The sequence below is a fragment of the Prionailurus viverrinus genome, chromosome B1 (genome assembly GCF_022837055.1).
Source record: "Prionailurus viverrinus isolate Anna chromosome B1, UM_Priviv_1.0, whole genome shotgun sequence".
Classification (NCBI taxonomy): domain Eukaryota; kingdom Metazoa; phylum Chordata; class Mammalia; order Carnivora; family Felidae; genus Prionailurus; species Prionailurus viverrinus.
Window position 1 is genome coordinate 25,939,187 of NC_062564.1, and position 14,910 is coordinate 25,954,096.

General features: G+C 42.5%; 1 protein-coding gene across 4 annotated transcripts in view; it reads right to left on the minus strand.

The window, feature by feature from the left end:
- Positions 1-14,910, minus strand: part of PRAG1 (PEAK1 related, kinase-activating pseudokinase 1) — a 51,497-nt gene that overhangs the window by 14,902 nt on the left and 21,685 nt on the right. For all 4 annotated transcript variants that reach the window (XM_047856418.1, XM_047856420.1, XM_047856419.1 and 1 more), the window contains one exon: positions 5,946-6,103. In XM_047856418.1, the coding sequence (XP_047712374.1) occupies positions 5,946-6,103 (158 nt within the window). The remainder of the gene's footprint in view (positions 1-5,945; positions 6,104-14,910) is intronic.

Consider the following 14,910-nt stretch of genomic DNA (forward strand, 5'->3'; position numbering starts at 1 on the left):
TGGCCTTGTTCAAAGAAAGCCATCTATGTGGACACCTTGCCACTGGTGCCCAGGAAGTGGCACCCTTTCAGGTTTCTGCCAAACCCACTCTTCTTACCCCAGGAGACATGAGGTGGGTGGCAGAGGGGATGTTCTAGCCTCACATGTAGCTTTTTCCTCCAAAGAAAAACTGTGCAAACTCTTGTTTGATCACACAATCAGACAGGCTCAACATTAAATGTTAAAAAAAAAAAAAAAAAAAGGCAGCGAAGTATTCCTTCAGAAGGAACCCTGGCTCTCTCAAGAAGGTAAACATGGCCTGAAAATGGAAACAGATTCTCAACATTCCACAACTGGAAGGAAAACGTGGCATTGGTGAGGAGCCTCTCCGGAACACTTGATCATCCCGAGAAACAATAATCAAGATGTGAATGCGATTTACACGTAAAACAGGAGAAGCGCTGTCTCTCAGCTTGGAAAACGGGCCCATGGAAAACGTTCCGTGCCAACAGCCCAAGCGTGGCTCCAGAACCCTGCCTTCAGGTCTCCTGTGAGAACACAATCATTTGGGGTTGTCTTCCAAATTAACAGTAAAATTAGAAGTTAGTTCAAACCACTTTCACATGCTGTTGATGGAAGCATAAATTGACATTTTACGGGATAATTTGGGAACATCTATTTAAAATGCATATAGGTTTTGACTTATCAATTCCACTTCTTTTTTTTTTAAAGCTTATTTATTTATTTTGTGTGTGAGAGAGAGTGCGCGTGTGCATGCATGTGCAAGTGGGGGAGGGGCATAAAGACGGGGAGAGAGAGAATCCCAAGGAGACTCCACACTCAGCACCGAATCCAGTGTGGGACTCGATCCCATGACCCTGAGATCAGGACCTGAGCTGAAATCAAGAGTCAGACCCTTCACCAACTGAGCCACCCAGATGCCCCTTCTTCTTCTAAGAATTTATCTTTCAGATATGTTCACCAAATTATCTCACCAAAGTATGTTATGGGATCTTACTGGAGACTGGTAATGAAAATCACCTAAATATGCATTGTTAAGAGAGGGGTTTAACGAATTCACACAAGGACAAAATATACAGCATTTTAAAAAAATGAGGTAAATTTAGAGGTTCTGATTGGAAAGACTTCAAGATACATTAAGTATAACAATGTGTCAAATTGAAGTTTATGATATTTTAAAACTACGGATAAAAATTTCTGAGAGGACATAGAAAAATATGCTCAAAGCATGTCAAAGGTGGGAGCTGGGATAGGAGGCGTCTGATGACTTTGACTTTGCCTGTCATATCTTGCCCTGGCGTGTGAATTTTTATCATAGACACATACTGACTTTAGTGACATAATAATATATATTTTAAAATTCAGTTTGGGGCACCTGGGTGGCTCACTCGGTTAAGAGTCCGACTCTTAATTTTGGCTCAGGTCATGATCTCATGATTCATGGGATCAATGAGCTGACATCGCAGAGCCTGCTTGGGGTTCTCTCTCTCCCTCTCGCTCCCTCTCTCTCAGCCCCTCCTCTACTGGCTCTCTAGCTCTCTCTCAAAATAAATAAATAAGCACTAAAAAAAAATTTTTTTTAATTCCGTTTACAAGAAATAGTTTAAACTAAAACAAAGCTTCACTTTCGTGATATTGTATGGGCTCAGGCCACAGACAATCTTAAAAACGGAGGATCTTTTCCTTTGGGATAGCTTCTTCGTCCTTCACTAACAAATCTCCCTGAACAGAACCCGTGACTCAGTCTGTCTCCAGGGGCGTGGGGGATGAGGAGGGCCTAACCGTGTGAGGGCAAAACACCAAGTGTAATATATTAGACCGAACCCACCAGTTTAGGATCCAGTGTTCTGGCAGCCAGAAACAATAATAGCCAGAAGACACTATTTTCAGCTGGGGAGTTTTAGATGCCTTTTCAGGGCTGCTTTTTTCTTCTTACAGAGACTCAGGTAACAGCCTGAGTAGGGGAGCAAATGCTCGGTGAAGGTCAGGCTGTCACTCCTTCTGACTGATGTCTGATCTTTGTGGACTTACTGCCTCTCCTCCTGACAGATCCGCCCTCCCCTCCCCACCCACTTCCCCGGCTTGATTTTTCCCCACAGCACTTCCTGCCATCTGACACGCCAGCTACTGTAGCCCTTTATCTTCCTCATTGTCCATCTCTCCCCACTGGAATGTGACAGAAAGAACTGGGCAGGTTTGGTGACTGCGGTATGTTCGACATCTAAAGCTGTGCCCAGCAGCACAAGCCTTGGATTTGACAAATAATCTACCAAATCAAGGACGCTATTAATGGGTATATTTAAAAAATCCTCTTGGCATCATTACTAAGAAAAACAAGCTGACTACTGTCAAGATTATAGTAAAACCTTGGTTTGCAAGCGTAATTTGTTCGGAAAACGTGCTTACAATCCAAAGCATTCGGGTATCAAAGCGGATCTCAAGAACCACTGGCTCCCTTGTGATCATGTGACATTTGGCGTCCTGTACTACTTGTATTGCAAGACATCACTTGTCTATCAAGTTAAGAATTTTTCGAAATGTTTGCTCGTCTTGCAGAACACTCACAGAACAAGTTACCCACAATCCAAGGCGTTCCTGTATTTCGTTAACTTGGCTGTATCTCTGGTTTGCCAGTTATAAAAATACCAACACTGACCTGGCACATATCTTCATGTGAATTTACACCTATATTCGCTGTAGTTAGACCTCTTATCTATTGCTTGTGCCAACAGTTTCAATCCAAGAGAGCACTCTCTAATCTCCCGTACTGTGGGGACCTGGCCTCCGTGATGCCTCTGAAACTGTGCAACCAAATTATAATGTTATCCTAAATCCAAAAGTTAAATAATCTTAATGTGCCATTGGGTTTGTCTATTTAAAAGGGAGCAATTGGGGGCACCTGGGTGACTCAGTCGGTTAAGCGTCCGACTTCAGCTCAGGTCGTGATCTCACGGTTCAGGGATTTGAGCCCTGCGTTGAGCTCTGTGCTGACAGCTCGGAGCCTGGAGCCTGCTTCAGATTCTGTGTCTCCCTCTCTCTGCCCCTCGCCCCCCCCCCCCATTTGTGCTCTGTCTCTCTCAAAACTAAATAAACATTAAAAAAAATTAACAGGAATCATTTAAAGCCCAAGAGTCTTCCGATGACTTTCTTTCTTTCTCTCTTTTTTCTTTCTCTCCCTTTCTTTCTTTCTTTCTTTCTTTCACTTTCTGATGACCATTTGTGATGACTGTCTAGCTGAGCATTTTGCCTCCCATCTATTCACTACAGATGACCTCTTGGCAACATCCATGGATCTGTCCTGACACATGCAGTTTGTCCCTCCCAAACTGAGCATAAACCAAACAACTGCTTAGACGGATTTTTCCTGCCACTGAGTTGACTCACTGTTCAACTGAATTGCCCATATGGACAAATGGGATAACAGATGTGCTTTGAGAAGTATGAGATGCCTCAGAAGCACAAAGAGGTGAAATGAATCTTGATATAAAAATATACAATTTAGACAAACTGGTTTCCAAAATGCAACAAAGTTATAGATTCCAGCTATGTTTGCTCTTCTTATAAAATCTATTATTATTATTTGCCACAAAACCCAAATAGTCGAAAACTAACTTTAACCACTAACTCTGATAAGCTCCTGAGAAATTTACATACTCTGTTAGGATACGCTCTGGAATGACTTTGTCCTCAACTCACTTTACTGCAGATATAAATAGCCTGCGGAATGCATCTTTTTCATTAGCGAATTCTTCCTGACAAACCAAGTAGTCTAATGATATCTTTTGACTTCATATATAATATTAGAGAAGTAGACACTACATTCTGGTCTCCAGGAACTTCAGCTTGAACGAACTCTACCTCTCTTATTTAGCTCCCCTCTTTCAGCTGCAATATTAGCCACAAAAGGCGTGATGGGTAAATATTTCAATATTAGTTTTATAAGGTAAAAGTGAGTAAGAATTCATGGGACTGAAAGATGACTGTCCAGGAACAGATCTACAGCAAGCCGCCTTGGTTAACGAGGAGAAGCAGACTGAGAGCTTCTTACATTTCATGGCCAGAGAGACAGAGAGACACAGAAAGAAGAGAGAGAGAGAAAGAATAGAGAGAGAAGGTGTTGGTCTCTTGCCAGCTGCAAAGCATGGTCTGGGGTACAGAGCCATCCGCAGGAGCAGCAAATAGAAATGGTTCACTCTAAGGACCCAGAGTCTGGTAACAAGGTACATACTTTTCGTTGATCTAGGAATCCAAGTTTTGAAGTGCATTTCCATTGCAGAACAGGTTCATGATAAAAGAAGAACCATGAAAATACATTCATTTGGATTAGAAAATGCCCGAGTTAGGTGTCGCCACTGTATTCCTAATCCCCAATGGCTCCGTATTTCCCACTTCTTCCTTAACCTACAAAGCTCTTTCCTCCCTCTCCCTCATCAGTTCTAATCGCACTTGAGACATGAGCTCAAGTGCCATCTTCTCCAAGCAACTTCCCTGAACGCTTCCTCAACCCTCACTGACTCCTTTCTCTTCTGGAAGCCTTGAGAGCATTCATGTTCTGGGAAGCCCAATCTCCTAGCTTAGACAAGCCACCCATGTGTCATGTGTTTTTAGTCTTGTCTCCCTAGCTAGACCTTCAGAGTCCTGAGAGCAAGAGTCATGATTTGCTGGTTCTGAGAAGCCACGTACCCAGGTAGTTCGGGAGAGTTCACATCAAGGCGAGCTGGCTGGTGGCCAGCGGGGGGCTCCAACGTACACTGCTCCCTCAGAATCACCCATCGTCCCCCAGAAAGCACGTCAGGGCACAGGGTCCAATGGTTCACGTGCCCCGCCCAGCCCTCTGTGGAATAATCCACCTCGTAGAATTTTTGCACAATGGGATGGGAAAAGGGAAAAGATGAAATCCCAGGAAAATCTGCAGAAAAAGGAAAGCCTCTTTTGCTATGTCCCACCTAATCGAGATTAAGATATTTCCTGTTTTTAAGTCTGAGCTTTCAGAAGTTTCCCATAAGAACACACCACAGGCTGACTTATGACACATGCTTCGGTGTTAGCAGTACTCATCTCTCAGATGGAAAATTGTTAGTGATCATGAATTCATGACGGAAACCTCGACTCCAAAATTGCCTACTGGGAAGAAATGTGTCCACAGGAGCGAGAAAGGCCGTCGTGTTAGCACATGTCGAAACGTCACACGCTAAAGGAGTTTAAGAGAAATGCAGCAGAGGACACACACACACACACACACACACACACACACACACACACAATGTCGAAATAATGAGAGGTTTTACTATTACCTGTCCCAACTACAGAAACACAAGACTTCCTTCTGAGGAATATGCCCAATCGGGACATACCCACATTACTACGCCTAAGAGCTTTATCCAGGGAGTGGGATGGACAGTAGACTAATGAAGCCTCCGTGCTTTAATACAACAAACATTTATGCAAGCACCCGCTGTGTCCAAGTAAGCGTGTGCATGTGTGTGTGCAATCATGCACGTAAAAGGGCAAACGAGCTGCGGGAGGGGGAGAAAGAAGGACAGAGAGAGAGAGAAGCACAGAGGGTGAAAACTTGTGGTTGGCATGTACCTAATCCCCTGAGAAGCAATCCCGAGGACAGAAATGGAGAGCAGACCTATATATAAATGGCTTATCACCCAAGGAATCAGGAGTCTTTCAATATGCTTTCACCTTGAGCTTCCTCCGCCTCGTTCCACAGGGATGCAATGTATGTAAGTAGAAAGGGCAGCACGGGACGAGGCACCTTGTCCTGTATTCAAGAGAGAATTAATGCCCACTGCTCCTCGGTGGAGTCTACCTCGTGGGGAAAACAGGACGGAGACAGTGGGTCTAGTTCAGCCATTCCAAATCCTGGCAGCAAGCTGAGGGCTAGCCTTCCAGACTTGGGAGAATCTAAGCCTCCCCAGCAAGGTCGAGTCTGTTACCTCCATCGCTGCAGGTCCTGGAGTCCGAGGCCAGGCTGTCCGTGGAACCCGTGGTGAAGCTGACGTGGACGCCTCTGCAGGGAGGGCTGAGGCTCTCTGCGGAGCCCTGGCTCACTTTTTCCAAATCAGAGCTACTCTTGTTCATCTTTAAAAGATGCCTGGAAGAGGCAAGAACACACAGTAAAAGCAATTAGTTTGGTTTCCATTCAAAAACCAGTCCGATGGATCATGAACCTACTATGTTCCTGAAGCCTGATAATACCAGCAAGCTTTGAAAAAATGATTCTGGGAAGGGAGAACACGGACCCTTTTGGAACTTTATGCACATGAATGGTAGGAGATTGCTCCAGTGTAGTTAGGAGGAGTGAGTCTATGAAATTGAGACAAATGCCAAAATCATGATTTGGGAGGAACTGCCATCGTATTCTTTGCCCCGTCTACCAAAACATTTATGTCACCTACTGTACGGTGTATAACATCTCTACAGAGAAAAAAACCGAACACGATCACACAAATCAATGTCTGGAGATATACTGAGATTGGATAGTTTGTGCAAGATCACGGGATAAGCGAATTGCAAATTGGGATTAACGACGTGGGATTTCTTTCTGCCTGGTGCTCTCCTGACATAGCTTCAAAGGGTCTAGTTTGTTCCTTGGAATCAAGGAAAACTTTGTATCAATGTAACCAGACCTCTAGTGCGATCCTCAGAAACATGTTAACATAACCTTTCTTCCTGAAGTACAGAATCTGCCCTTAGGCTTTCTATGAAATCTTTTGTTGCATCTCTGAAGATACCGTGACCAACAAATCAGGGACAGGAACACCAAGTCCAAGAAAAAAATTACTTGCCTCGGAGAAAACACTGCCATTATCAGATAGAGTGGTGTACCTTATTGATTTCTCCTTCCCCCTTTTCCAAGGACTACATGAATATTCACTCTGACCTGACATTTTCGCCACAAAGTGAGGCAGGCCACAATCAATCCGGCTCTTTCCCTGTAGGTGGTAACCCAGATTTGTCTGAACTGGTATTTCCTGATGACATTCCTGTTCCCACTCCGGCAGATCTATATCTCGATATCTGCTGCAGGAAATATACAATGCAGTATTGATTTGGCATCAGAACCGCCTTATTTCATGCACATGACCTTACAGTCAAGAATTTATCGATTGTTCTTTGTGCTCAACATCTCCAGGCCCTGAATTAGTCTTCACAGTCACTGGGATCCCTTGCTTATTACCAGAAAGTTTAGAGAAAGTCTGTTAGCCACCATGAAAATACTCGCCAGGAACATGTCCTTCTCCACACCTCCAATTCTTAGAGCCACAGTAAAAACCTTTTTAAAGCTGTCAAGTGTAGTTGTTTTGCTTTTGTGGTTTTTTTTAGTGTTTATTTTTGAGATACAGAGAGACAGAGAAACAGAGCATGAGCTGGGGAGGAGAAGAGTGAGAGGGAGACCCAGAATCGGAAGCAGGCTCCAGGCTCCGAGCTGTCAGCACAGAGCCTGACGTGGGGCTCAAACCCACAAACCACGAGATCATGACCTGGGCCGAAGTCAGACGCTTAACCAACTGAGCCACCCAGGCGCCCCTGTCAAGTGTAGCTGTGACAGTGATGGCAAAGGTTGCAACTAATAATATTGCTTACATTTTAATGTCACTGTAGGGATCTGGGAAATATCAGATCTTTAGGAAGTGCTGTGGCAGTAGATTATCTTTATTTTACCCTCTGGCAAAATAAAATCATAGAAAAGTTTTGTAAATTATTTCTATTCTCATCAAATCTCAATAATGACTTTTGCAGATGATGCCTAGCTACAAAGTTGTGAGTAATGACAACTCCTCGGTCTAAGAGTGAAGCCAAGTAGGCGGCAACACAACTACCCTGCCCCCCTCCAAAATGGCCTCTGGAGTCCCTCGGTTCTCAGGCCCAGAGAATTGCCAAGGGAGAAATTCCAGCACCAGAGCTGCTGAGCTGGCAAAACTCCCCATTCTACAAACTTAGAAAAACACTGAATGAAATGTATATAAAGAGATAAAATTAAAAAATACATAAATGTGTGAGTGTACACACACACACACACACACACACACACACACACACACACAGTTATTTATAGCAAAGCACCGAGAGGAAGAAAAATGCTGGGGTGCCAGATCAAAGAGGGAACTCAATACCAGAACAGTGCAAGGGATACTTCAACAAAGTGCGTTTGCTGTAGGTTCTGGAAGATGCTCTTTATGAGGTTAAGGAAGTGTATTTCTCTTCCAAGTTATCTAAAGTTTTATATTCTAAATCATTTACAGTTATCAGATTTTAGCAAATGCTTTTTCTACATGTACAAAAAAGGCAAACTGTTTCCTCCTTTATTCTGTTAATGTGATGATTTACATTAACAGCTCTTCTTAAATGAACCCACGCTTGCACACTTTGTATAAACTTATTTTAGTACACATTGCTGGATTCTTTTTACAAATATTTCACTTAGGATTTTTACACTTACATTCAAATGTGAGGTTAGCTCATAATTTTTCTTTCCTATACTGTTCGTAACTAGTACAAAAGTATAAAGGTTAGCTTAGAATCATAAAATGAGTTGGGTAACTGTTTCTTTTTCTCAATCACCTTGCGTAGTTTATAGAAGATAGGGATTGTGTGCTCCTTGAAAGATTACTGAAACTTGCCTATAAAACCATCTAGACCTGGTTGGACTCTAAGTGGGTCAGTACATATGTGTTTCTGATAAACTTGCAATCATGTTTTGAGGACAGAGATCCAAGAAGCAGATCCATGTTCAGGAACTTGCTGTGTGCAAATGTAGTGTTGTATCAGTGATTGAAGAACAAACATGTCAGTTTATGGTACTTACACACTAGCTATTTGTAACAGGCCAAAACCTAAGATTTAAAATCTGTTAGAAGAAAAAGTTTATGACCTTGGGATAGGAAGGATCTGTTAAATGAAAAATTTTAAAAAGTAGAAACCATAAAGGAAAAGACAGATCAACTTGATTCTTTAAAATGTAAAGCTCCTGGGGCTCCTGGGTGGCTCAGGTGGTTAAGCCGCTGACTTCGGCTCAGGTCAAGATCTTGCACTTGTGAGTTCAAGCCCCACGTCAGGCTCTGTGGTGACAGCTCGGAGCCTGGAGCTTGCTTCAGATTCTGTGTCTCCTTCTCTCTCTGCCCCTCTGCCTCTCACGCTCTCTCTCTGTCTCTCTCAAAAATAAATAAACATTAAAAAAAACTTTTTTTAAAAAAACATTAAAAAAAAAAAACGTACAGCTCCTGGGGAGCCTGGGTGGCTCAGTAGGGTAAGCGTCCAAATCTTGATTTTGGCTCAGGTCATAATCTCATAGTTGTGGGATCAAGCCCCAGATAGGGCTTTGTGCTGAGCATGGAGGCTGCTTGTGATTCTCTCTCCCTCTCTTGGCCCCTCTCCCCCTCTCTCAAGAGAAATAATTAAATAAAAATAAACATTAAAATGTAAAAATCCTCTCTGATAAAATAAAGACACCATAAAAGGAAAAAAGCCAAACCTGGGACTGGTACCCATTTGTACCCAAATGTACACACATTTGCAATCTATATAACTAATAAAGTATTGGTATTCAGAATGTTAAAAAAAATCAACAGACAAATGATGCTATTAAAAAAAGGGCAATGGGTATGAACAGGTAATTCACAAAAGAAAAAATATGAAAGATCAATTGACATATGAAAAGATGATCAACTGTAATCAGATTATAAATACATAAAATGAGATTCCATTTCACATCTATCAGATCAGTCTGGCAATATCAGGTTTTGTCAAGGATGTGGGAAAATGAGAACTTTCTCGCACTGTGTGGGACTGTAGATTGGTGTGTACACACACACACACACACACACACACACACTTTGGATATATATCTTTGAACAATGTTATTTAAATCACTAGTAGTGAATGAATGGCTAAGTCAATTTAGTGAGTCACGGCACCTTACCAGCAGTTTATTTTAACGAAATATGCTATGTGAACAGAAAATATGAACATGTTATAGTAAGGATTTTTGAAATGTTTTGTGAAACTTTTGTTTCAGGTGTGTGCTTGTTGGATCATGATAAAGGCTAAAAACCATTGCTCTAGAAAAGGAGTCAACAAACATTTCCTTAAAGGGCCAGATGGTAGATATTTTAGGCTTATGGATCATACGATCTCTGTTACAACTACTCAACTCTGCCGTTGAAGCAGGAAAGCAGTCATAGACTTCGTGTAAGTAAATGGGCATGCTTTCCAATAAAACTTTATTCACAGACACAGATGACCACACTATGGATGGTAGATTGCTAACTCCTGATCTAGAACAGTCTTGTCCAATAAAATTATAACGCAAGTCATACATATAATTTTAAACTTTTCAGTAGCCAAATTATAGGTGAAATTATTTTAACGATATATTTATTTAACAAGATATGTAAAAAATATTGTCATCTTAATATGCAATGGGGATAAAAATCATTAATGAGATATTTTACTTTTTTTTTTCAGTCTAAGTCTTCAAAATCTGGTGTGTATTTTACACTGACAGCACAGTGCAATTTAGAGTAGCTGCTTTTTAAGCTATTGGCTACTGTACTGTACATTGCTGATCTAGAGAAATTCTCACACACGGACAAGGTTATCCTCGGTGTTCCTAACAGCAAGAACAGAATCATAAACAGTCGGGTGTCCATCAATAAAGGAATGGATACATTGTGGTACAGTCTTAAGATGGAAGATGAGAAAGCATTCAAAAATAAATGAACTTGATTTTGAGGTACTGATATTGAAGTGATCCTTAAATGTTAATGTTAAAAGTAGCTTGCTGCAAAGCAAAACCACAATGAGATGGTCATCTCACACCAGTCAGAATGGCCAGCATCAAAAAGACAAGAAATAACAACTGTCAGCATGGCTGTGTAGAGAAAGGAACCATCTTGCACTGTTGGTAGGAATGCTAACTGGTGTAGCCACTGTGGAAACCAGTATGGAGGTTCCTCAAAAAATTAAAAATAGGAAAACCATATGACCCAGCAATTTCTGGGTATCTACCTAAAAAAAGAATACTAATTTGAAAAGATACAAGCACCCCTATGTTTACTGCAGCATATTTACAATAGCCAACATATGGAAGCAATCCAAGCGTCCACTGATAGATGAGCAGATAAAGGAATAAGGAACAGGTGTATATACACACCATAGAATATTACTCTGTCATAAAAAAGAATGATAACTTGCCTTCTGTAACAACATGGATGTACCCAGGGGGGTATTATGCTAAGTGAAATTAGACAGAGAAAGACAAATACCATATGAGTCCACTTATATGTGGGATCTAAAAAGCAATGTAAACAAACAAACAAAAGAAATAGACTCATAAATGCAGGGAACAAAAAAAGTAATTGCCAGAAGGGAAGGAAGTGGTGAGGGGGTGGGGGGTAGACAGTTGAAAGAGGTGAAGCGGATCAAGAGGTTCAAACTTCCAGTTATAAAATAAATACGTCACAGGGATGAAAAGTACAGCATAGGGAATATGGTTGATCATATTGTAATAACTTTGTATGGTGACAGACGGTAACTACACATGGTGAGCATTTCATAATGTACGTAATTGTTGAATCGCTATGTTTATAAACCTAAAACTAATGTAATATTGTATGCCAATTATGCTTCAATGAAAGAAATTTCTGCAAAAAACAAAAAAAAAAGTAGCTTGCAAAAGGCCTCGGGTACAACGTGATGCCATTTAAATACATTTTAAAAGTACATAATGATGCTATAATTTTTTTTAATCATATATAGAGAGTAAAATGTAGAGTAATCCTCCTCAAGTTCAAGACAGTGAATACTCTGGGTAACAACGGGAGACTGAAACAAAAACTGGATACAAAGTGATCTTCCCCTGTGCCTGTGATGTTTTATTTTTCTAAAATGGCAAAATGTTAATAATGCTTGAAAAATCTTTGGAGGACACATAGGAAAGTTCTTGTTTGAACTTCACTGTGTGCTTGAAATATTCGATAAATTGAAAATGAGCATTTCTAGGAGGAAAGGAAGTCCCTAGGACTTCCCTGAGCCTAGGTCAGCTTTCTTGAGCCCAGGTCAGCTTTCTTGTTCACCTGTTGCTGACTGTCTGAAAAGGCAAGGAACAGGAAGGATGACCCAGCAGGCCCCACAGCGGGACAGGCAGATTCAGTGAAGGTTAGTTGTACCCCAGAATAGCCTTACAGGTGGAAAAAGTTACCTCTCAGACTGAACCATTCTTCTGAGACTTCAGAAATTAGTACTTCCAAATCTAGTCACAGTGAGGGGGAAGTCACAGTCTTGAACTCACCAAGTAAAGGCAGACGAAATAAGATTATTCTTTGGTTGCAGGGTAAACCTTCTGCAGTGTGCACGTGTGTGTGTGTTGCATGTGTGTGCGTGCGTGTGTGCATGTGTGTGTGTGTGTAGAGAAGTGGGGAGCTTCCAAAAGTAAACCTCGGTAAATCTAAATATCTAAGCACAAGTGGAGTTTTCAGGTTTCTGGGAATGGCTTCTGGGAATATTACTACTGTTTCTCTACTAAAAAGGCTTAAGAAGCACAGGCTCCCTCCAGGTCACAAAAACTCAGTAGGCATTTGAAATGCTCTGGTGTAAATGGGGAAGAAAAGGGGTAACCCTTTCTCTTACTAGCGAAATCTTGGGACTGATGACTCATTTCTATGAATTGCATCAAAACATCCTGGAAGCCTGTGTCATCTGCCTTCTTAAAAGAATTGCCACTTCAGTGAGGGAATAAGCAAAACTACATCAGATTTCAAAATGAAAGGGAGGCTTGCCATCAAAGCAGAGACTGGCAATCAAGTTGTTTCTGTGTGTCCTATGTATGCAACAGATTTCTCAAGGATCCCTGGAAAAGGCTTAATATCCTGAAGGTGACTATTCTGAGCCCTCCTGGATTGGTCTATCAGACATAAGGCCAAATGACCACAGTCAACAACGCACAGCAAGACTCTACTGATTGTTTTTAAAGGCACTTTCCCCTCATTAATGATAGTTTGTCTTTCAGAAAATGGGTGCAAACCACCTATAAGATGAAATCTGATGTCATGTGATTTAAGGAAGTGGCTTCAACGGGCCGAAACCACACACTCCAGTCTTTCCTCTCTGGGTGGTAAATAACATTCTTATCAGCTGCAGGGCAAGTGCGGTCCGCACAGATGTCTTTGCTCGCGCAGTGTGATAAACGATTTGTTCTTGCTCAGACTTCCTTTCCTGCCTCCCGTTGATTAGACACAGTCACAGGAGAGTCGGATGAAATACACGGCCAGTGGCACAGTGTCCTTAGAGAATGAGCCCTGCAGCTGCTGCCCGGTGTTTTCAGAATGGCTTTTCCCCCCATTGTCCTCAGAGAATCCAGCCCTGCCAGGGTTTTCTCTGTACCGTATTGGTAGAAAGCTGGAAAAAAAAATCATCCGGGCGGAAGAGCCATCTGCCAGACTTCCTCATTCATAGGAACCAGTCTCATCTAAAAATACCCCCGAGCTTTTAGGACATCCGAAATCCTTAACGGATGCCGGGCCCTTTACAACGTAGTAGAGACTGCATCCCCAACTCTGCATGGCCGCTAGGTTCCTCATAGGACAGCACAGTTCAAAGTGTGACTGCGGCAAAGGCTCGCTGTCACTGCCCTCACTTGTGTTCAGTTCACCTGCATTTGGGGGAAGAGTTCTCTTTGCCTCTGGGGCAGGAGCTGGGAAAACCCAAGTAACACCAGCGTGCAGTTTTAGACCGGGTCTCCAGACCCTGGTACACAAGCACCAAGTCCTCGGATGGGTCACATTCACTGCTAAGTCTGGTGATGACTCGGGGAAGACCCGTGAGCTAGCTCTGAAACACGAACAGGGTAGAAGATTCGATACACATTTTTTTTTAAATTGCCAAGAAGAAGTGAAAACAGACGAGTTTTAGATGCAAATAAGTCAAGTCATGCCCAGATAAAAGAATGAGAACCTCTTACCATCCTAGACTCTGGCCTGTGGTGCCGTCCTCATCGGCATGGCCTCCCAGAGCCCGGGGACAGGCTGGGCCAGTGACTGCGGGGTCCCATGGAGCAGCCCTGAGGAGGAGGGCCAGCTTCGGCAGCGGGTGGCAGAACGCCTCGTCAGCCTGCTGTGAATTCACCGCTCAGAGCTCTCCTTTCCCCTCAGTTCCTCTCTGACTTTTCTATAAAATGCACTTCCTGCTAAAGCACAGGAAAGTGGGGACGGCGCTGCCTCTGACCTGAGGCTTTCAATCTCCAATTGTCTTGTTGGGCTCCAAGTTTGAGGCAATTCAAATGCACTCTGAAACACGGCAAGCTTCACCCCACTTATTCTCTACTATTTAGCCACATCCTAAGGTCAAAATCGTTGAATGATTCAAGCTGAAACACTGGGTTTGCTCAGTAAATAAGAGCACCTGAATTTACTTCTCTTATGCCTGTATCATCCGCAGTGTGCCCCCTGTCCTGTCTATCCTGAATACCATTCCCAAGGTTTTCAAGAAATAAATTTTGACTGCCTACTCATGGTGAGCACTGTGTTAGGTGTTAGAGATACAACAGTGAGTAGAGGTGATGCCATCCCTGCTTCAACAAACCTACAACCGGGAGATAAATATTTACCAAGCTCCTCTAAGACAGTATATAGGGGGTACAATCCAAACCTTCAGAATAGATCTGCAGCCTTGGGGCTGAGCATGCTGACTCAAAATCTTTCTAAAATACTGCTCCCATAATGATGGCTGACCCTGATGAGCCCTACACAGAGCTCTTGTAAGTATTTGTAACCCGGGACACCCCATTAGATCTCGGGTCCTCTGTGGTAACTGAAACACACACCCCAGATATTCTTTGCCAATCTCAATTTCAAATATTCCTCCCCCCCCACACACATACATACACACACACTGTTTATATAT